Source organism: Trachemys scripta, chromosome 3, assembly GCF_013100865.1.
Source record: "Trachemys scripta elegans isolate TJP31775 chromosome 3, CAS_Tse_1.0, whole genome shotgun sequence".
Classification (NCBI taxonomy): domain Eukaryota; kingdom Metazoa; phylum Chordata; order Testudines; family Emydidae; genus Trachemys; species Trachemys scripta.
This window is the reverse complement of record NC_048300.1, coordinates 198372120-198396094: the sequence shown is the minus strand read 5'-3', so window position 1 is coordinate 198396094 and position 23975 is coordinate 198372120. Positions and strand designations below refer to the sequence as shown.

The following is a 23975-nucleotide window of genomic DNA, read 5'->3' as shown; positions in this document are numbered from 1 at the left end:
ATAGCAAGTGTGAAAAATCGGGACAGGGGGTGGGGGGTAATAGGAGCCCATATAAAAAAAAAGCCCCAAATATCAGGACTGACCCTATAAACTCGGGACATCTGGTCACCCTAGCACCAGAGGCACAATCAATCGGAAGTCAATAAGCGTTCAGTAAGATTGAGGCCTGATCTGGAGTGGATTAAAGAGGTTGTCTGCAACAGAAGAATTAACATGCGGGAGGGACTATGTTATAACACACCATGGCCATGGGACTGTACTGTGGTGGGCATTACTGCAGACTATCCCAGCATGCAATACTCTATCCTGCTCACAGTGCTGCAGTCCTCTGTGACTACACATCCCAGCGTGCAATGCTCCCCTTCGCTCGAGCTGTGACGCAAAAGGACTACAGCTTCCGGCAAGCATTGCGACAGGACGTCCTCGAAGAAGACCCCGCCTTTTTTTTCCTGCAGTGCATGGTGGGAATTGCAGTCTCCGGAACTGAGTGAGGGGGCCAATGTTGACAAAGGAAGCTGAGCGCGCCGCGTGCGTTCCAGAGCTCTGATTGGCTGGCGGGCGGTAGTGGGGATGGCGCTCCTCACGCCGTCGGGGCGTGTCTACAAGCGAAGAGGCTTGGCCAATGGACGTGAGGGATGGCGAATGACGACAGATGTGCCCAATGGGAGCCAGGCCGGCCGGCCGGCGAGGGGCGGGCCCGGGCGCGCGGCAGAGGGGTGGGACTGGGGCGCGCGCGGCTGGCGGCGGAGCCCGCGCGGATTCGAAGGAGTGGCGGTTGGCGGCGGCGGGAGCAGCGCTGAGGTGATTTTTGCCCGGGCGCGGCCGGAGCGCTCGGCCTGAGCTGCAGGGAGCGGCTGACCCCGGCCCTCTCTCGGATCAAGAGCGGCGGTCTGGGGGATTGAGCTCAGCGGCTCCCGGCCTCGGGGGGGTGCGTGCGCCCCCCCCTCCGGGTCCCAGATAAAGAGCGTCCCGGGGGGGGGGCTTAACATGGCCCTTCCCCGTGCGGCTGCCAGGGGCACGGAAACCGACCCCCCCCCCCCCAAGCAGCGTGGGGCGAGGCCCCCGATGCCCCGGGCGGGCGTCCCGTCCCGAGGGCCGCTGGCGTCAGAGCTCGGCTTGGGCCCTGGGTTCACAGCCCCGCCCAGCGGCGACCCTGCCTCTCTGAGCTAACGGGGAGCCAGCTGCCCAGCCCCCCTTCGCCCGGGGCCTGCCTTGGGGGAGGGCCGCCGGAGGAGCCCGCCGGACTCCCCTAGGAGCAGCCAGAACAGGGCGCCCCCGGGCGTGAGACTGGCCTTTGCCCTCTGCTGATTGGCTGTTTGCTTCCCCCCCCCCCCCGCTTCCCCTCAGCTTAGCTCCACCCCTGCCTCCCTCATCCTCTTCTCTCCTGCTCTCAGCCCTTTGCCCCCCCCCCCCCCTGTTTTATTTCTGCTGAGCCCCCTCTTTCTTACTAATAACCCCCCCCCCACAAAAAACCCCCAATCCTGGCATTGAAGTGCTGTTTGCTGCCATCCCAGTGGTTACGTCTACACTAGGGTAGCCTGGAGCATGTGGGCACTGCATGCTCAGCTAGCGTGGCTATAAATGTAGTGTAGAGGGGGAGGCATGGCTTACCAGAAGAGCATGCGCTGCATGCCTGAACCTCCAGGTTGTATACCCTACTTGGGATTCCTACATGTCCAAACAATGCTCCCCCCCCCATCTATGCTGCTATTTTCAGCAGTGTGGTGTCCTGCTGTTCCCCCTCTCCCCTCGCCAGAGCCTTTCATTGTGGTGTGTAGCTACCATGTGTAATGGCCGTAGTCTACCCCTGCTATCAGTGTACATGTAGCCATTAGCAACAGAGGGTCCTGTGGCACCTTTAAGACTAACAGAAGTATTGGGAGCATAAGCTTTCGTGGGTAAGAACTTCACTTCTTCAGGTGCCTTGCAAGAAGTGAAGTTCTTACCTACGAAAGCTTATGCTCCCAATACTTCTGTTAGTCTTAAAGGTGCCACAGGACCCTCTATTGCTTTTTACAGATTTAGACTAACACGGCTACCCTTCTGATACATGTAGCCATTGTTCATTCTGCTGGTGTGTTCTAAGCTACCACTTCCCCCACCTGTGTTAATACAGTGCCTAGCACATTGGGCCCCCGTTCTTGGTTGATCCTTAGCTGCTACCGTGATTAATAATAATAACGAATCACGCATTCACACTTTTCCCCGCTCATGTTTTCCCATCCCCATTATGTACCTGACCTGAGTTACCATGTAAGGAAGGAAGAAAAGGTATTTTGTTCTGTTTGTGCCCAAAGAAAGAGGAAGGTTGTGGTCCTCTTTAGCTATTTTGCATATAATTTTGTGGCCATTGTGTGTGTTTAGGAAGGAAAGTTTAAAAAAAAATAGAATTGCAAGCAGTGGTCTTGGTGGCTCTGTAGCATTGTAAAGCACTGATTGCTTGCAAAGTATCTCACAACTCTCGATCAAATAGTGGAACAGGGAAGAGCAAGTGCAGAATGCTGCTATCCCTCTCTGGGGTAAGACTCTCATCTGGTAGTTCTTCACTCTCTAGATGCTTGTCCAGCTTTCATATGGAAATAGGTAGGGCTTTTTAGTTTATTTCACCATGTTAAGTATTCTCCCACCTCTTGTCCAACTGTCTGTAATGAGCTATCTTGATTAACACTACAAAAGTTTTTTCTCTTACTTAATTAGCCTCTTAGAGTTGGTAGGACAACTTCCACCTTTTCATGCTCTCTGTATGTGTATATATATCTCCTCACTATATGTTCCATTCTATGCATCCGATGAAGTAGGCTGTAGCCCACGAAAGCTTATGCTCAAATAAATTTGTTAGTCTCTAAGGTACCACAAGTACTCCCGTTCTTTTAGTTTGTCTTCTCTCTAAACTGGGATATGACTGAGCTATGCAAAATTAATGGTGTAGAAAAAGTAAATTGGACACTTTTATTTACCTTACCCATAAAGCAAGAGCAAGTGGACGTACATTAAATTGAAAAGCAATAAATTTCAAACTGATAAAAGGAAATGCTTATTTACCCAATGCATAACTAACCTTTGGCCACAAGATATGATTTAAGATATTGGCTTCATAGGATTCAAAAAAAGGATTGGATGTTTATATGGATATTGAGAATATCCAGAGTCCTGTTAGTTAGGATAGCAATTTTTTAATTATATAGGTTATAAACCCTCATGCTTCCAGGCAGAAGTGAGCCGCTACTGATGTGGGTCAGGAGGAAACTGATTATTGGCAGATTAGTCAACAATTATACCTTATCCCGGTTTCTTGCACCTTCCTCTGAAGCATCTGAGGGTACGTCCAGACTACCCGCTGTATCGGTGGGTAGCAATCGATTTATCGGGGATTGATATATCGCGTCTCGTTAAGATGCGATATATCGATCCCCGAACACGCTCCCTGGTGACTCTGGAACTCCACCGGAGCGAGCGGCGGTAGCGGAGTCGACGGGGGAGCCGCGGCCGTCGATCCCGCACCGTGTGGACCCAAGGTAAATCGATCTAAGATACTTCAACTTCAGCTACGCTATTCACGTAGCTGAACTTGTGTATCTTAGATTGATTGCCCCCCTCTTCTCCCCCCAGTGTAGACCAGCCCTGGTACTGGTCACCATTGAAGATAGGATGCTTGACTACAGAGACCACTGTCTGAGCTGGGATTTCAGTTCTTATGTTGCATGAGGGTCAGCTAATGTAAAGAGACTTTTCCAGCATCATTGTAACTCCATCTACATTATGCTTAAACCAAATTTGGGAACCAGCATTTAAACATTGCTGTAAAATGGTTTGGCCCTATTTATGCTGTCTCCCCAAATTTCTATCTTTCTTGTAGCCTCATAATACCAAAATCAATAAACTATGTAAAAGGCTTTTTAGGCACATTGGCATTATGCAATAAATATATCTTGAGCTACACTGATGCATTTGTACATGGCACATGAGAAATGGGCTTTAATACTTTAATTTTGCTTCAGTGCTGATTGGGGCCCTTTCCTTTCCTTGTCTCCTCAAAAGGGTTTCTTCATAAATCCTTTCTGTTCGAAGTGCCTCATGTGTGGTCCCCTGCCAAGAGAAGGTTTTTTGGGGGAAAGTTTGAGATTAATGGGCCATGATATTTGGGAGATGGAAGATCTTTAGAAATTTAGGTTTAGGAACAGTCATTTTCCTTTAAATGTTTCTTTAAAAATAAGAAAATGTTTGCTCTAGAAACCAATGGAAAGTGGCTTTTTTAGGTTGGTATGCATGTGCTTCTTAACTTTTTTTTTTACTTAGTATTAGATATTTTAACGCTATTTTAAAGAGTGAATATCATATAATTTATAATACAGTTACATTTGTGTGTAATATAACTTCATAAATTATATTTTGAAATGTCTTCTAACTTTCAGGCACTTTATTGAGATGGCAGCTGTTACCCCAAGAAAAAGGAATCGTAGTTCTACTAGCTCTGATAGGTGTGTTTATCTGTTCATAATCTTGTCTTTGCTATTTGTTACACTGAAAACAGATTCTTTAATGGTTCACTTCATGTACTGAGAACAGAAGAAATGTTTTAACTCCCTCAATGCTTTTACTATAAAATGGGGGGAACAGTTATGAGATGCAATAACTTAAGTGGCTTTTTCATTCTTTAGTAACGCATAATACTTTACACATGTATTGTACTGAGCAGCTTGACAGCTTTTTTTTTTTTTAAGGTAGAAAGAAACCCTAAGCTGGAGAAGATTCTACATCTAATAGAATATATAGACTTAAAAATGATGATAAAAAGATTAAACTGACTTAGTCTTCTGTAAATCTGGGTTAATGGGGCAACAACACACTGGTTTGCACTGGGGTGGTTTTATCACTTGTATCTAGTACTGTACATTTACATAACCTTTACAAACTGCAAGACTCACTCCCAACCTAATGAGGTCACAAGATGGTTCCATTATTTAATTTTGAAATGTAAATGTATACGGTACTTTAAAAGGAGAAATATTGGTCAATTAGTTCGTTTCCAAGTCACTTGATCCAAACGGAGCCATGACTATGCCTGAAGGATTCTCCAATCTGTAGAAGAGGGAAATATTTATTTTATTTTTTTATTTTTGTAGTGTGTTCTTAGCACTTGGGACTCCAGCAAAAAAATTGATGATGGACATCAGTGTGGATCTGTCTCCAGTCAAGACATCTACAAATCGGACCTTTGCTTCTCGAACAAAATGGTCACCTAAATTCAGTGATGAGGATAAAGAAAACCAGGCTTCACCTCTGAAATCCTCCATGTCCAGGAAGCTTGATAATTCCCCACTTCAAGTAGCCAGCATCCCAATGACAGCATGTAGGGAGTTCCTGGGTAAAGTGTCTCCAAAGTCTGGTTCCCCATACAAGCCCATTGTGCCCGCGGCATCTTTCTACAGCAAAGAAAACCGGTACCTCACCCCACTGGAGAGGAAACTCGTAAGTGAAAGCCGTCCTCTTAGTTGGAGGGACGATGATGGAGACCTCCCCAGTGCCAATAGGACGGAGAAAGTACAAGGAAATATGAACCTCATCAGGAATGCAAGCTCAAAAACAGCCAAACGTCAGACTGATTCTAAGCACCCCAAGACTTTACCAAGAAACTCTAAGAAAGCCAAGGTAGATATAGCCCCTGTCAAACCTGTTGTGGAAAAGGAAAACATTATTCGTCCAATTGAAAAGAAAATGGAGGCTCCTTTCCGAGTCCTAAGCATGAAAATGAAACCCCTGCTGAAGCTCCAGATGGGAGCAGCATTCTTTTCCACTGGGAGGAAATCCCATTCTGGTCCTAAAAAGCTGCCTACAGGCCTTAAACCTTCCCAGCTTCTCTCTAGTTCTGCAGCAGAGGGTGACCAGCTGAGACGATCTGGAGATACAGAGTTTCACTCCAATGATAAAAAGGAAGTTGCCAAGGCCAGTGAGGTATCAAAACATGCAAGTGTGCCCCAGAAGAAGGGGAATGAAGATATAGAGGAGGATAGGGAGAAATTGGCCAATAGCATAAGTCAAAAGGAGGTCATTCACAAATTGAAGATCTCAATGCAGAAAATTGAATTGATCCCATTTAGTCACTCTGATTCCTCAAAGCCTTTGACTCCAGAGGAGACTGATACAAGGAACCTGGTAAGTAGCACTGAGGGTGTCACTTAACATATGTCTGTATATTAAGTGGGTACTTGCTTTATTCAGCCAGGATGTAGTTGCATTGCTAGTTCTAGTTGTTCTGAGGCACAGGGAAAGTCTATGGTATGTTAAGCAAGGCGTGTTCCAGAGCTGTATCAAAGAAAGATTTCCTTAAAAGATTTACTCCTGATTCATGTGACCTCAGGCAGTAACTAGAAAGCTCTTTGTCAGTGTGGTTTTGAATTCCTGAGCATGTGGATGCAGGATGTTGTGGAGTAGGGCAGCACTGAAACTAATAACTTAAATACATACTTTGAATGACATGTGTAAATGTACAGAGAAGTCTTGAGAATTGAACTCTCATCTCTTCACTGCTGCTTTGTTCCCATCCACTGGTCACTATTGTTATTTAGGTTTAGGTTAGATGAGAGGAAAGCTTACTCAAAAGGAGATTTTGTAAAATTGGACTCATACCCATTTTTGCTTTTATGAATGCAGCATAAAAGACAATTTTTTTAAAAAAATCTGCTTTTTTAAAACCTTATAAATATCAGGAATATGAAGTATGGCCTGCCTTGTTTGCTCAGATTTATAGTCCGAGCATTCTCCTGGTCTGTGTCATACTTTAACTGAAGGGTCAGTGTTGAATCTTCAACAAAGCCATCCTTTTTCCCAAGTGTACTAGGTGCAAGAGTTGTATAATTAGTAAAAATGCAGGCTTAAACTGTTAGATTAAAAATCTCTTACCCTTTTAATTGTTCAGCTTGGTCTCTTAAATCTTGTGTTGTCATTTAACTAGTCATCAGTTACCTGGGGGGAGGGATAGCTCAGTGGTTTGAGCATTGGCCTGCTAAACCCAGGGTTGTGAGTTCAATCCTTGAGGGGGCCACTTGGGGATCTGGGGCAAAATCAGTACTTGGTCCTGCTAGTGAAGGCAGGGGGCTGGACTCGATGACCTTTCAAGGTCCCTTCCATGGGATAGCTCCATTAATTACCAGATAATCTTCAGGGTAGACAAGACCTGAAATTGTAATGCCTTTTTTTTTTTTTTTTTTTAAATGGGGTGGGATATGACTTGGTAGTTGGGGAACTTTCAGGTTGCCTTCATAATCTTAACCATAAGGGCACAAAAACAATATATTTGTTCTTTGTAGTCCACCTTTAATGCACTCTGTCTACACTTATATCCCCTTTGTGTCCTAATTAGGCTGGCAATTAAGTCTACCAGTAAGTATTGTATGCAAAAATATTGACTTCACTTTTAAAAAAGCAATCTGTTGAGACGCATAAAATGGAAGGGACATCAAATAATTACAACTGTTTGTTTTTACTGTGCCAAGAGGTGTGCGAAGCCATGGGTTCCCTGCAGTTCCAGGGAATTGATAATAGCGTACCCTAACTGATCCTAAAAGATCAGGCTCAAGTCTCCAGAGGAAGCCAGAATTCCCAAGGTCCCTGTCAAGGTATTCTCTTTGGGATGTTTCCTTGTTGGCCTCAGTGTCAAGGCAAGTGAAACAAACAATTGAGCAAAGAAACAAATCTGTTTCCAGATTTGTTTTGAGCCTTCTCCTGCATCCTGAGGATTCTGTTTGCAACCTTGCTGGTAGCCAATGCAGCCTGAGTGGTGACGTAGGAATGCTACAAATGAACTCCAATCTTGAATGTAAAGATTGCCCTAGAGTAATTCCTTTCCCTGTAGAGTCCGAGTGTGCTGGTTCTACAGATTCCCCAGCCCGGGGCATGAGATTAAACCCAAGCTTATTATGCTTAAGTGAAGCAGTAACAATGAGTTTACTGAGCTGGTCTCTATCCAAAACATTTTAAACTTCTATCTTCTGAGGACAGTGGCTCTTCAATATAAGATAAGGAGCAGTACAAGATAAAGGGGTGGGAGGATTTTGCACTACTGTTCCCTGCAAATTTTTTCTCTGCAGAAAATACATTCTGCTGGCGAGGTGCTGCAGTGGCACCTTTGGCCCACCAGAGGCTGTTGTGGCACCAGAACAGAGAGCAGGTGGCTCATGAGCAGTAGCAGCCGGCTGCGTTCCTCACAGCACCCTGCTTGTGGGGCCTGGTTAGGAGGCACAGGATATGGGGAGGGAGAGACAGAGCGGAGCACATGGGGCTGCTGGCGGGGTGGGGGGGAGTCACATAGACTGGGGTTCAGAAGGGCTAGTGGGGGGGACAGACTGGGGCAGGGGCTGAATGGGAAATGGGGTGCGGGAGATGGAGGAAGGGGATGTGGGGGTGGCTGAGGGGGGTGCAGGGACACATGGGGATGGGGGAAGTGGGGTGCAGGAACACATGAGGATGGGGCAGATCTGCCTGACTGAATGGGAGAAGCTAGGGGTCAGCCAGTGTCTGCATAGGGAAGGCTCCCCAACTCCCTAACAGTCCCTCCCCCCCAAAAACCCTATTCTGAACTTCTCCCACCCACACCCAACAACCCTCCAGGTTCACTCCCAGTCTCCTTCCCAGCAATTACTTCCCTCTCCCTCAGCTCCTCCGTTACCCCTAACTTCCCCAAGCTTTTGTAACACTTCTGAGGGGTCTGGGAAATATGGTTTTGGATTGTAGTTTAAATTAATTTTTACTCAAATTTCTGTATTAATATGCTTAGTAAGGAATCTAGTTGTCAAAAAACATTTCCTGAATCTTTTTTGCTGTCTGTATTGTGGCAAACATACTTGCTGACAGATATTTTGAAATAAATTACCAAAATAATTTAAACTGGCATGATTATATTGTGTTGTTTTGACAAATATGTAGAATTTTGCAGAATTTTAAAATATTGTGTGCAGAATTTTTAATTTTGGGCACAGAATTCCCCCGGGAATAACTTATTAAGTACTGGCATTCTGTTCAGTGCTATACAAGAAAGGAGATGTTCTGAGAGGAGCTAAGTCCAAACCGATGGAAAAGTGAATGCACAGTGAGATTTGGGGGAAACTTTTCGCTTAGAGCATCTTTCTTTTGGTAATAGGTGGCTTGGTGTATGTAGGCTTGGAGACGGGGTGGGAATTCAGACATAGGAGGTAGTATCAGGAGATGTGAAGCTAAGAGTGGGAAGGATAGAAAGTGCAGTACAATTCAGAAGCAAGTCAAAGAAGAATGGTGTAGGCTTGGGTTCAAAGAGATGTGGTGACATGTTTTGTGGTGGGCAAAGAAAGGGATTTTAGCTGCTGTCTGCAGAATAGACTAGTGGAGTAAGGTGGGTATTAGGGAGACCAGAGAGGAGGTGGTTGCATAATAAAGAAGGGTGAAATTCAAAATGGCCAAATGTTTTGACCCAAACTTTCAAAAGTGTCTAGTGATTTTGGATGTATCAGTGTTATGGTGTACAACCTGAGACAACTTATAGGGGCCTAATTTTTAGATAGGTCTGAGCACTCCCAGCCAGGCTTCTTTAGGATGTCTCAGACAATGAGGCACCTAAAATCACTAGGCCTTTGAAAAGTGGGGCCTCTAGTTCTAGGGACAGAGTAAGGGTATGACTCTTAAAAACGTACCTGGTATGAGGATCAAAAGCATGTTCAGCACTCAAATGGTTTAAATTTAAAAATGGCTCTCAAAAATCAACACTGACCAGTTAGCTCCTGCGAAGTCTCACTTTTGTGGATTGCTAGAGAATTGTTTAGTTTTGGAGATAGAAACCAGAACCTAACTCAGCATATAGATGCCACAGGTAAGATTGACAATGGAAGAGTGCAGCAATAAAATACCTAATGCAAACCAGGTTTGGGGCCTATTTCATTATACTTAATGTCACATTTTACTGCCATTTTCTGGCACCTAAAAGGTGTTTGGAGGAGAGAATAAGTAGTATTGGAATACTTTTTCATAGCTGTACTGGCCCTTGAAGGGAAACAATAGTCAAGCTGAGTAATAGCTTTTATTGGACTAATGAGTTTTATACTCCTGTGTTGGTTTAATAAAGAGCTATTTATTGCTTTCTTTGTTCACTTCTCCTGTATGAATGTATCCATCACATTCCTTGCTTGATTGCCAGTGTGTTTTTACAATACAACATTAATAAAATACAAATGTTGGGTAGGTCAACAATCTTGCATATAAAATAAAAAATATAACTTCAAAGCAGCTGGACCTGCTGTGATTGCAGGTTCTTAGGATAATAAACTGCATTTTCAGAAGCCTTGGGTTTATGGAAATGAATTTGTATCACTGGATTTGCTATCACAAAATTATAGGCCAACTTTGTGCCTTGATCTAGTCTCAAACACCTCCTTTTTGAGCTGATGGTTTTAGTTGGTGGCTGTCCATGGGATTATGGTTTTGGTGATGGAGGGGAGGATTAATATGTTCTAGCTGTCATAGAAACTAAAAGTGGGCAGAAATTTAAGGTAAAAATCAGTCTAGCATGGTCATTAATTGAATCTTTGCAGGAAATTCCCAAAGGCTTTGCAGTTTCAGAATTATAGACACCAAGGTAGGACCAGGATACCAAAAATGTTGAAATGAAGAAATAATCTTACAGAACTGCAGCTAGAAGTAGTAGAAAGGCACGTGAGGGACATCAACAACTTGCCATAAACCTGGCCATAAGTAACTTGTGCCCCCAAAAGAGCAGCTTCTTCAATACTGAGGTGCGGCCCAGGAGACTGCAGGTTCCAGCATACAATATTATCCAGTATTGTTCAGCTCAAGGTGAAGCATTACATGGTGGAATCTCTAGCCTCTGCAAACCACGTCTCTGTATTGAAGAGGATAAAGGCTGTTAGTTGCATTTCAGAATATCCTTGGCCACATTTGGCCTATGCCTGAGTGCTCGAGCTACATGAGATTGTGTAACTAGCAAACTGGAAACTAAGTCAAGCTGACAGTTTTTCTTTGGTCTTTGAGAATGTTTATCTGTATTACAGAATGTGGATGAAGCTGGATCTTCCATAAACCGTGAGTTGGATGATCAAGAGAATATTCCTTTCAGTCAGTCTCCAACAGAGAATAATAAAGGTAAATAGTGCTGCAGCTGTATTGGTCTAGGCACCTGTCATGATGTTTATGTCCCAAGTTCAGTAAGTAAGAAATCATGTAGTTCAACTTCATAGAGTATTTTTCGTTTACTTAAAGGGATTGATTATAAAATTATTGCTTAGGCCTCTCTTCTGGCTTTCCTATGTATTGGTGTCTGGCTTCTGTGTCTGATGTGGAATCTGATGGGAGGCAAAAATGCTGATCTTTGGCTATTGGCAATACAGTCAAAATACTATGGAAATTAAAGGCAGTCCAACAGCTGAACTATGAAGAAGGTCTTCCACCCTTGTGGGACAATATTTACCTTTTTTTTATTTGGTTTTCCTCATCAGTTTTGCTTAAAAAATGGACTGAAATTTCTCCTGTTGCAGTGAAGTCTAGTGCTGTATTTGTGACATCACACTTTCTCTGATAAGATTGCGAAGCCATGAATACAGCGATGAGATCACAAGTTGGGCAAGTCTGGGTTATGATAAATGGTGTTAGACATAGTCTTCTGCCATTAATAAAATTATTAAGCTATTGATGCAACAATTTGCTCTAATATAAATTTTTACATGTTCCCCGGTGAAGGTTCTACTGGAGATTTGGTTTGCCCTGACCCTTGGCTTGCAACAATTTTTTTCATAGCATAAAGCACAGGATATTCTGTCAATAGTTAATTGGATCAAAAATAGCTAGTTCAATAAAAAAAAAAAAATTGAGTGGGTTTTTATTTGTTGCAGTACCAACATTTTTCTAATGCTAATGTAAGCTCTTGGGTATTGGGAGTTCAGAGTTTTTCATGCTTGTGTATCAACTGAAACTACTGGTTCACCTAGGTCCCATTTCTAGATACCCACATGTTTTGTATCGTCATTGTCTAATACTAACAAATTGTGTGACTCTTTCCAGTGTCCCCTTCAGCAGATGTTGTCTATCCCATATTCAGTACACCCTCAGTCAACAAAACAAGGTATGTCTGTCTTACTCTAACACTCTCCAAGAATGAGACAGAAGTTTGAACAATACCTCCAGAAATCAGATTTTAAAAAATACGAGACCATAAATTCCAAAAATAATAAACAGTTTCTCTTTGCCAATGAGATGTGGTGAGGGATGAGAAATAGCCATTATTAAGATATGAAAGTGTTGGATCTTATTTTTGAGAGGGAAGATGAATCACTATTCTTTCTTTGGGCTAAGCTGCAGACTTGGAATTTAGAGATGTGGGTGCAGTTCCTGTCTCTACAACGCTTTACTTGTGTGATGTTGGGCAAATTACTTAATCTCTGTCTGCCTTATTTTCCCCATCTGTAAAGTGAGGATAATATTACTTTCTCCATCTTTTGTCTGACTTGTCATTTTAGTTTATAAACTCTTTTGAGCAGGGATTGTCTCTTGTGTGAATCTATCTAGCCTAGCACAATGGAGCCTTGATCTCAGTTAGGTCCTGTATGTACTGCTGTAATGTAAATAATAAAAATTGTCTAGTGGAATGGAGGAAGACCATATCAGGCCTTAGCAGAGGGACTTGGAAAAATATTATTAGGTTGTCATCTCTGACTATTACTATCCTATATTAAGTTTCAAACTAGTGAAATAGTTACCGTTTCTGAAGTAAAGTCATGTTTACTGAAATTATTTGAACTACAGTTCCCGGAATGCTTGTGTAACTTGCCCATGTGAATGTTCTAAAATACTGCTGCTTCTTAAACTTGATGTCAGTTTGGTAGACTACCTTTCTGCTGCTGCCTTTTAGTAGTGTGGCTTTCTGTATGTTGTAGTGATTAATGTTAGCAATATGATTGTTCCAGAGATGTGAGGGTATCTGGTACACTGGGAAGTACCTTCAACCATCTGAGAAGTTCATCGTTCTAATATAATTGCACTGGTTAAAGTGTTGTCTCTCGTTAAATCTTTAACTGCTTAAGGAGTATGACATGGTTATACCAGATACGGTACATTCAACATTTCTCAGCAGATCAGCCTTTCCATAATACCCAATGACACTGGTGTTCAGACCATCTTTTTGTATGGAAAGGGGATTGCAAGATAGAGAAGATAAAAGTTGACCCGCAGCTATGAAAAGAATTGAGGCTTCTATTTTCTATTCTCTCTCTTCCCTTTGTTCTAACCCAACCCTTATATAGTTGAGCATGTCTTTCAAAGGTCTGTTGGGCACTGGCCTTTAGCATTGCCCTTCGTTATATTGCATAACTTTATAGGATTGATCTGTGTGATTATCTGTAACAATATTAACACCTTGTGCTGTTAAATAGATTAGTACAGCCCTGCAAATAAGCTTCCTTGTAGAATATACTCATGCTAATGTGTCCATGACTCTGATTACTTATGTTTGACAAATCCATTGCCATATTATGTTTCCAGTGGAAATGTTCTGTTTTCCCATGCAGAACCAGAACCAAAACCACTAATCCCTCTGTCTTATTTAATCATCTTTCTTTGGAGCAGATTGCTAGTAATCAAAACATTCTGATTTGAATTTGTTGTGAACATTAAAATTGTTGTAGTTCTGAAGGAGCCAAAAAAAACTTGTCAAACTTACAATTCTCTGCCACTTAAGAGTGAAAGAGATATCTGATTACATATTTACATTGCTCCCTTGTGGGTGCTTTGCATCAATATGGAAGGTATTTGAAAATGGAATTCTGGAATATGCCAAAATCCTGGTGTTTGTGATTAACCAAAATATGGCCTTGGATTTGCTGTTACCTCCTACACTGTCTCTTGGGAATAGATGAGTAGAAACTTTTTCTACTAGAACTATACTTTAGCTTTCTGCTTTGGGAACTCTCCTTGGCATCTATACCTAGAAAACCGTTCAATGCTTATCTCTGTTAATCCCATGTTAAGGTTATTGTACAACAGTTAGCAAATTTAAAGTAGTGGTTCCTAAAGTAACCATGCCAGCTTGCGTATAGCTAAAGCACTAAAGGTAAATCTATAAAGCACTACTTATTAACAATTTTAATGTGTGCTTCTCCAAAGCGCAAGTCTCATATAAATGTTTTTAAAAATTCATATAAAGACTCCATCTGGATCAATAGTCTCATGAACAATCCTTTCCAGATCTTCCCTCAATTTACCCATGCCCTCCATTAGCCTTACTATTTGTTTTAAAAGTTAGCAAAACTTTGTCTCCATTGGACCAGAGTGGAGAATTGAGTCCCAGAATTGCGGGCCTTTCTCTGAAAATGCCTCCAATTCTTTTATCTAAATCTGGTACCTATTTCAGAATCTCAGATAATCTCCACTGCTGGAGCAGAAGTCAAGGGGAGAGATGGTCTGAGGTACTCTAGGGCATGTGAAGGATGTGCTTAAGAGACCAAGTTACAGTTACTTTTAGGACATTCAAAGAGATGGTCCCAACTTTTTGTATGATTAATGCCCCAGCCATAAACATTTTCATAGCTCATGTTCCTTTTCTTAAAGGGGGATGAGAGAGGGAGTGGTGCTCCCATGTTTGAGTGTATGGAGTAGCAAGGGCTTCCACCCATTGTCTCTTTCCCTCTCAGCACAGGAACACTTAGATCAATGGTCATCAGCCTTGTTATAGCCACCATCCTCAGTGAATTTAAGGAATAGGAATCCTGGCAGCTCAGCTCTGTTGACTCATATCTGCAGTATGGAATGTGCTTGAGTTCAGATTTAACACCTGAGATGTAGGCTCTTGTATTCTTCCTCTAGAACAGTTCTAGAGCCACAGGTTTGGGTTACAGTCTAGAGGCAGTGATGTTCCTCAACGCCTTGAGTTGTTTTTTGGTGCAGCCCTTAGAACCTTGGTTGTTTGCATCTCAACACTGCCATCAGGCCAGCTTCCTACTATCAATTTTAGTATGGGGTCTCTTGAAACAGGAAGAACTAACCTGAACACATCTCTTCAGTTCCTTTACTGGTCTGTTCTGGGGAGCTAGTCACATCAGTATTCAATCTGACTGTGAGTAATGAAATGACTAATTCAGATGCAACTCTAAAACTACTTTCAGACCACAGCCTTTCCCAGATGATCTGGCTTCTCCCCTGGGATTCAGCCCACCTACAAAAATGGTTCATACCTTCCAGAAAACCAGCAAGAAAACAAAAGAACTAAGCAAAGACTTTAAAGACCAGATGATCATTGTGAGTATTCCTCTGTGGGCTGTTACTCATTCTTAGGGGAGCTTGCACTACCATGTGGTAGTAGTGAAATGAGCTTTCAGGCTAACCAATACTAGATTCCCTTACGTATAAATCTCGAACACTGTATACAGCTCTAATGAATTGTATAAATCTTTCTCCAAAATTTCAAATGTAAAGATTATGACACTATTTGTGAAACTCTTTTCTAAGGTTTCCTTGGGGTTAAAGCTTTACTATATCTGTGAATAAATAGGAAACTTGTAGAATTTGCTATTAAAAATGCCTGTATGGATACCATAGGAGTGAATTTGCTGGACACACATACTGTTTCCCACTGCTGCGTGATTTGTTGCCTGAGCAGAGCCAGCATAATGCTGCAGCCACATTAGTAGACAGCTAACGTCATGAAGGACAGTACCACAGTAGGGATGTTGTCTAAAACATTCTGTACCTGGGAGTTTATCTGTGACTGAAAAGCAACCCCACTGAATCAATGGAGGGTTTCATAGAACAGATATGAGGGATGAAATACTCACCTAGTGGTGTCCTGTGTGTATAGTTCATTCCCTTTGAAGTCCTGGCCTTACAATGGAATGCAACCAAATGGCATCATTAAGCCCTGTGTGTCATTTGCAATAAGCTAAAGTCACCTGTATGCATATAGGCCTGGCTTGACACAAGTAATTGGACATAGGTGAGGCTTCATTTCTTGGGAGACAGGATTAGGGCGGTAAATGGACCAGCAGGCTGGGAACTGAATGTCTGTACTAGCTAAGATAAGGGGGAACAACAGGGAACCATTTACAGTGGGCAAGATAACAGTGGATAAGATCTTTACTTTTTACCTCATAAGTCAGAAATGTAAGTCGTACATGGGCAGTGTGTGGACAGATCATGCTGTATAGGGATTGGTTCCTACAGAGTAAGTAACCAAGGTAATCCCAAGCTGTGATGCAATGTACCATGTAAAGGAAGAGGCTAACTCCCTATGTTTGAGTCTCATCAACTCCGTGTACCTTTGCTATATATCATATAGAGGAACCTGAGTGATGAGACTGGAATTGAACTGAGGTCTTGGGGAACTCCAACAATGGACTCCCATCGTGCCTTACATTTAGAGCTGCATTTTTTATTATAGTTTGTTCTTTATTAATTTTATCTGCTTTTAAAAAATTCTTAGCATTTAATTCCTTGTCTCTGCATTGCCTTCCCAAAAAAACAAAACAAATACAGAACGACTTAGTGAATTCTTGGTATAAACAGGAGGCACTGTGGTCTGGGGGAATGACCATGGAATTGAGTAAATAATCCCAGTCCTGCCACCTGCTCACTCTGTGGCCTTGTGCCATTCCCTCAGTCTCTGCTTTAGTTTTTCTATCCATACAAGGACACCTATCTCATGAAGGGCATACTGTAGAGATTATGTTCATTATATGCCTTGAATATGTGAAGTGCTATGTACAGTTCTGAATATTCTATAAATAAACAAAAGGTTGTCCTCTGACACGTCTGACTTTCTTTTGTAATGACAGGACGCTGGACAGAAGCATTTTGGTGCCATCATATGCAAATCATGTGGCATGATCTATACAGCTGCCAGCCCAGAGGATGAAGCCCAACACATCCAGCATCACCAGCGGTTCCTTGAGGGAATTAAATATGTGGTAAGGCAATGGCTGACCCTGTTGTCAAAGAACCCTTGAAGTAATACTTATTGTTGGGTATAGAGTTAAGGCTACACTAGGCAAAGGTTTTGTATCCAAATAACATGATCAAATTAAATTACTTATCTATTATTCCAGCAATTGCCTTTTATTAACATACGTGAACTAACGGGTTAACATACATGATCTGATTTCCTGCCTGCAAACTGCTAGGGTTCACATTACAACTATGGAGGCTGTTCTATTAAAGAAGCCTTAGCTGAATCCTTTTTCTTCTTCTTCCTGGCAGATAACTTTATTTTTTTTCTCTGTGGTAGGGTTGGAAGAAAGAGCGTGTTGTTGCAGAGTTCTGGGATGGGAAAATGGTTTTGGTCCTTCCAGATGATCCAAAATATGCCATCAAAAAGGTGCAATATTTCTTTTTAGCTTTGTCTGTACAGTGCCTAGCATGATAGGGCCGGGGTCTGTAGGTGCTACTATGATATTAATTCTAAATAATAATCACTTGTTTCCCACTTGTCAGGAGAAATCCATATTTAGTGATCAGCCTCTCACTCAGTGATCACTCTGCAAGGAATTAACGTGGCTGGTTTCTACCATACTTAGAGGAGGGATGAACTTGTGGCCAATTCAAAGATCCAGGAGGTGGGAGATGTGGGTTCTGCTCACAGCTTTGCTGCAGACTCCCTCTATGACCTTGGGCAAGTCACTGACCTCACTGCAGATAGGGCTGATACCTACCTTTGGTTAAACACTTTTCTCCTTTACAAATCTCGGAGCTAAGTAATCTTATGGCAGCCATGTTAGTCTTCCAGTTCATCTTTGCTCACACAAATGAGCCATTCCTCAGTGCTGAAGACTCCTTTGATCTTATTCTTACATTACCAGCATAACCCAGTCTGCTCCTTACCGAGGAGAATGGCCTGTCACTTTTCTCATTTGCCACCTGTTTCATTGCTTGATGCCTCACTAAGGGCCAAGCTATGGACCACTTATTCACAGTGATGAGCAGTTAATTCATAGGAATAGTCTCACTGGAGTTAATGGGACTACTTGTGTGAGTGACTGCTCATCAGTGCAAGTTGTTCACAATCTGGCCCTAAGGTATTTGAGGCAAGAACAGACTTTTGGGATACTGTCATTTGTAGAACATTGCTCTTGCTACCCTGTTGTAAAAACACTTGGTAAGAGCTTGTCCTCCATGCTCCAGATTGTTTGTAAATCCCAGCCTGAAACATGCAGCTTTCATGCTCCGTGGAAAATCTTTAGCTAAATTGATTATCAAAAGAAATGTTCATACGGCTGTGTATGTTGTTTTTCTAGATTCTGTTGAAGTAAAACTACCTGAGGTGCTGGAAGTACCCAGTGGGTTTCTTTTGTTGCTGTAGAAAAATAGCACTGTTCAGAAGCCCAGTGGCTCTGAGAGGGTGTACATGTGCTCGGGTAGTATGGTGATTAGCAGTAGAAGAGCCAAGGGAGAGATTTGAGGACTGAGCAGGGATACATTAGTCCAGAGTATCCTTCAAGGGAGAGGGAAGTCCCCAGTCCTGGAGTCTACCCAGTATAAAGCACTAGTGCTGGTTTGAGTTGCTGGTTTTCTATGTGGCTTAGCTTTTACTGTGCTTTGTTAAAAAGCAATGAAAACCTCTGTCTGCTGATTTGGAATCAGTCCACATAGCAGCTGGTGAGCAGCAGCTGCTGCTAGGTTAACAAAACTCCCGTGATTCAAGTCACAGGCTAAGTTTTGGCTGGGCCCTTCCTCTCACATCTAGTCAGTCATGGAGTGGGGAAATACCAATCTGCTGCCTTTGCCACGTGAGCCTTGTACCGCTGTGCAATGACACCCCCACCCATAGCTTTAGGCTGAGCTCCCATCATCCACAAAGACAACGGTCTGCATGTTGTATAGATATTAAAGGGTGGGGAGAGTCTCTTAGAGTCTACCTTTCTGCCTGTGGAAAAATGTCTACTGTAGTATAAAGGCTTGTCTACTCAAATGTATCAAACAATGAAGCTTCTACCATTCCATAGGAGACTATTCCAATTGCATAAATCTCACAGTAGTGCAAACCTACCAAACTATGTGTTTGGCACAGGCTGCTAGTGCTTTTAATGAGTTGCTAGATGCTCTGCAGTTGGACAGTGAACTTCCATTGTGGTGATCACTGGGTTCCATTCAGGTGCACAAGCCCTCTGTTTGAAATTGATTACTTCTCTGAACTTGCCTATCCTAGACTCTAATGTGCATCTCTGAACCTCTTGTCTTAACATCTATAGGCAGAAGATGTGCGAGAACTTGTAGATAATGAACTGGGATTTAAACAAATTGTGTTAAGCTGCCCATCCAAGATTAAAACCTACTTTTTTGTATCCAATGAAAGGAAGATAGTTGGTTGTTTAATTGCTGAACAAATCAAACAGGTATGTGTTCTAAATAGTATCTTAATTGTATAAGATGAAAGAAAATTACATTCAGACACTTGGGGTTGTTAGCAAACCTATGTCACAGGTACTCCTGGCCTTGTAAAGTGTGTGTGGGGGGAGGGGGAAATGGGGGTTGGCTGGATGGTTTTAGAGCTCTACACTCTCACCATCATGAAAATGCAATTGACAAGAATTAACCAAGTTGTTAGTGATGGGTACAAAAATCTTTCAACTGAATTCAGATGTTGGGCCGAGGTGGTTTATGTAACCATTTATCTTTCTTTAAAGGACCAGTGTAATAAATAGTTAATTGCCTTTGGTGTTACAGCAGCAAACTCACCTGCATAAGTTTCTGTATTTCCCTCACAATAGAGACTCATTTGACTTAGTGTTTGTCCTTGATAGGCATTCCGGGTGCTGTCTGAGCCTAATGTTCCACAGTCCCCTAATCAGGATGTCCTGCAGCACCATCGTGCCTGGCGTTGCTCCATAAAGCCGGAAGCTGCCATTTGTGGGATCAGCAGAATCTGGGTGTTCAGCCTGATGCGGAGAAGAGGCATTGCACGTCGTATGGTGGATGTAGTCAGGTAAGGAAAAAGGATGCCTCTCCCCAAATGAAACTGCTAAGTAAGCCATTAATATGGGTGCACACATGATGGGAACAAGATTTCAGCTTGGTTTATTTTTAGGGGGAAGAAAGTGCTCACAGCAGAAACATTAAGTAAATGTTTTTCAGAAAGGTGTAAGCTAATGTCATTCAGCAAGTCTGAGAGGTTCATGTAACAGTGCAAAGAACTGATTGAAATATGCACTTAATCTGACATCAGTCTGTGCCCTTATGGTGGGTGGAAGAGAAATGCATAGAACTATGTAAGTATTGTGGCTTGAATTTTTGACAGTGCTCAGCTTTGGCCAGACTCTGCTTCCACTGAAGTCACCATGAGACCAGAGTTTAGCAAAGGCTGAGCACTTTTCAAAACATCACCCTGTATGTTCTGGGTTGGGCTTATTTCATGTTTAACCAAATAGAATATAGCCTGTGAACCATTTAATAGGCATGGGTTTTGTTCACTTGTAAAACACCCTAAGTTAACAGTTGCTGTCTGCCCAGTACTCTGAGAATTTGTCAGACTTCAAAAAGAATAAATACTTAGTCTGCCATTGCGGTCTGTATTTCACATGTTTGTTGTAATGCGGCTTCTTAAAACACCAGTTTATTCCTGGTAAGTAGCTTCTGCGGTTGGGAACTTTCAGATTTGTAGGGATATGAAATGAATGGATTTTCTCTTCAATTGAGAACTGTTACCATCATAGTTGGTTAGCTGTTGCAGACTGTTTAGAATGCATCCTTCTGGTCGCTGACCCGCAGATGCCTCCAAGCAACTGTTCTCCAGTATAAATTTAATGTGAGAATGCATAGAGCAAATTTAACAGATGACTATGGGGAACTTCACTTACCAAATCCTGACTGTGATATTGGTAATCTGAAACCACCAAACGTCTAAATAAAACTGCTGTAGTACTGTACCTGCTCTATTCTCCTGTTTCAAATCTGGTCATCACTCCTGTGCTGCTGCTTTTTATGTCAATTTCATGGAGTAAATTCTCTATACAAAAATGGTTCCCCTCAGTTTGGAAAACAGTATATATAATGGAAATGCTGTCAAAGTATAGAAGAGGTCAGGGAACAAAACACAGGCATTTATATTACAGTAATAACAGCCATATAAATACCTAGGCAGAACCAAACTCTTGCATTGCACTGATCACTGTCCTTATCTGTTTCAGAAACACATTCATGTATGGCTGTTACCTAAGCACTGATGAAATCGCCTTCTCTGACCCAACACCAGATGGCAAGCTGTTTGCAACCAAATACTGCCAAACCCCTAACTTCCTTGTTTACAATTTTATTAGTTAAGACCAATTCCAAACAATCACAGTTAAATTGAACTAGAGCTGTTTGGTCTGCTAAATGTAAAGCAATTTGAATGTTTAATTCTTATTCAGCCATGTTCCATTTTAGATGCCTGCTGAGTGCTAACTCTTGCTTCTTGATCAAGTTAAAAGCCATGGAGTTAAAAGAATGTTGTCACTTTCTGTACATAATTGTGTTCTGTATTTTAATGTTTGTACTTTGTGAAACTAAACCCAAGTTTGTGATTCTAAATGTTTATTCTGAAAGCTAAAGTTTTTATTGCAATAACTTGTAAATTTCAAAAATAATTATATTAATATAAAGATTTCTCTGAGTTAGATTTGGCTTGGCTAAATGTTTGGCTACTTCATACCATAGGAGATGAGGGAGACTCCAGCTAATCTTGAAACTTTATATGTATGCTACAGCTGGAGACACCAGTGTTATGCTATCTGTGCTGCTGAGGGAAGTACCAATGGTCCAGGGATGTTGCAGATCTAGATTATACCTGGTGCTAGAAGTTGCATGCTGGGAGTTAAGTGACTGGGTGAGGACTCTACACCTATATGGTACCTTTCCAGAGTGGGAGTTGCAGTGAACAGAAAGAGCAAAACATACCTGCTGGTTGCTGTTATTGACACAGCACTAAAGCTTACCTGAGACAGGAGTGGATGTAAAGCACGTGTAGCTGTGGCCTGAACCCCTTATGCACAAAACTATTAATATGAATCTCCACCTGCTGCTCGGGGATTAAAGTTAAGATTGATCCTAAATCTTGCTGTATACAGACTCAAGTATTCTTGCACTGGTGGTGGTGGTGTGGAGAGTTTGTTCAATAAAAGTCCTCTGAAATTTAATTTGGTGCCTCATTTCTGAAGGTTACAAGCACGAGCAGTTGGATGAACACTTGGGTTCAGAAGAGTTTTTTTTTTTTAAACAATGAATCCCTTCAATCTACTTTATGGCTCCAGTGGCCCCTTTGATTCACAATCCCATGTAAATTGTCTGAGTCACTCTCTGGCTTGCAGGGTTGTTCTCCACCTTTCCACCGACAAATCAAGCCGCAGCAGTGCTAACTACTTCCCCCAGTCTTCTGCATTAGAGGACCCATGTAAAGGAGCCTGAGGGAAACACTTGCGGGCTCCATTTAATCCCTAGTTTCACTGCCATGCTATTCTCCAGGAAACAGGTGTGGTCTGGTCTTGACCTCCAAGTACCACATCTCCCCTTAACTATACATGTATTTGAGTGAAGTCCAACTACTCTTCCAGGCCCCTGCAAATTGAAATTGGCATGTATTTATTTCCCTCCAGATATAATCTTTGATTAGTTTTGAGGCATGGCTTGTTCTCTAAACTGATAATGCTATTGCCAAGATCTTTATTTTACTAAGGATGCTTCTCTCTGCTGCTGTCAGGTTTCGAAATGCAGTGGATTACCACTTTAGTTTCCTAGGATGCTAGCCAGGTGGACTGACTTGCTTAAGTGTCTACAACTATTTTAGCCTTTGTAAACATACTACAGTAACTCCTCCATTTAACGTTTTCAATGTTACGAACCAGCTCAGTTAAGGAACATGCTCGTTTAAAGTTGTGCAATGCTCCCTTATAACTTGGTTTGGCTGCCTGCTTGTAAGATTCTGTGGAAGAGGAGTGACTTTACAAGGGAGCATTGCACAAGTTCAGCTTCTCTGCTGCCTCCCCCTCCCTCCCACTGCTTCTCCTATGGCCAAACAGCTGTTTGGCGGTGCTTAGGACTTTCTGGGGAGGAGGAGGAGGGAAGCGCTGTATCTCCACTCTTTCCTCCTCCCTCCCAGCAAAATCCAAGCCTGTTCTCCAGGGAAGCTGCTCCTGCTGCAAAGGTGCTTCCTAGCATCCTTGCCTGCAGCTGGCTGTGCCTGTGTGGGGTAAGCCAGGGGCACTTCCCAACCACAGTACCGTACAGTAGGCCTTTTGTCTGCCCCCAAAAAATTTCCTTGGAACCTAACCCCCTGCATTTACATTAAACCTTATGGGACCATTGGATTCGTTTAACATTGTTTCACTTAAAGTTGTATTTTTCAGGAACATAAAAACAACATTAAGTGAGGAGTTGCTGTAGTTTTCTTGCCCTGGCACAACCTGCTCATCAACTCTGATAAAACTCACCTGACTTGTGGCCTTACAAGAGTATAACATCTTTCTCCTTGTGCTTTGGCTTTAGTTTCGGTTTTTCCATCTTTGTTTTCCTTGTGTCCACTTCCCTTTCATTTTTGTTATGGCTACTACCATACAGAGTATAATTAGCCTGGACTGTAGTCATTGGCCTACACTTGAAATGCTTGACATTCCAGGTTTGTCACAGCCTGTTCCATAGAGTTCTGGTACAATGGACATGTGTGTATTTTGCAGTTGCATAATCAGGGAGTCCTCACTTTGTTACAAAGCTGTAGTCAAAAATCTACACAATTTGTTTCTAGCTCTTCTGATTACAAAGATCCTTGAAAACATTACCCATTGATGGGTCTGCAAGTGTAGACAGCCAAATGAAGTATGAACTAACCTTCATTTAGTGGATTCTGAAACTTTTTTCTTTCTGAGGCCCCCCACCATGCTATAAAAACTCAAAGGCCCACCTGTGCCACAACCTGTTTTTCTTCCTATAAAACCTAAGGCTGGCATTAGGGAGTAGCAAACAGGGCACTTGCCCATGGCCCCATGCAC

At 42.4% G+C, this 23975-nt stretch overlaps 1 protein-coding gene across 1 annotated transcript; it reads left to right on the top strand.

Moving 5' to 3' along the window:
- Window positions 1–732: 732 nt before the first annotated feature.
- ESCO2 (establishment of sister chromatid cohesion N-acetyltransferase 2) lies at window positions 733–22130 on the top strand. The gene is made up of 11 exons (XM_034766806.1): window positions 733–801; window positions 4413–4478; window positions 5124–6153; window positions 11034–11124; window positions 12040–12100; window positions 15135–15267; window positions 16800–16931; window positions 17249–17338; window positions 19209–19352; window positions 19761–19942; window positions 21144–22130. The coding sequence occupies exons 2-11, from the start codon at window positions 4426–4428 to the stop codon at window positions 21274–21276; spliced, it is 2049 nt and encodes a 682-aa protein (XP_034622697.1). The 5' UTR covers window positions 733–801; window positions 4413–4425; the 3' UTR covers window positions 21277–22130.
- The last annotated feature ends 1845 nt before the right edge of the window (window positions 22131–23975 follow it).

Coding starts and splice junctions, on each gene's coding strand:
- ESCO2 (XM_034766806.1), top strand. CDS start 4,426: ATGGCAGCTGTTACCCCAAGAAAAAGGAATCGTAGTTCTACTAGCTCT. Junction 12,101..15,134: donor CCCTCAGTCAACAAAACAAG/GTATGTCTGTCT, acceptor AACTACTTTCAG/ACCACAGCCTTTCCCAGATG. Junction 16,932..17,248: donor TTGAGGGAATTAAATATGTG/GTAAGGCAATGG, acceptor TCTCTGTGGTAG/GGTTGGAAGAAAGAGCGTGT.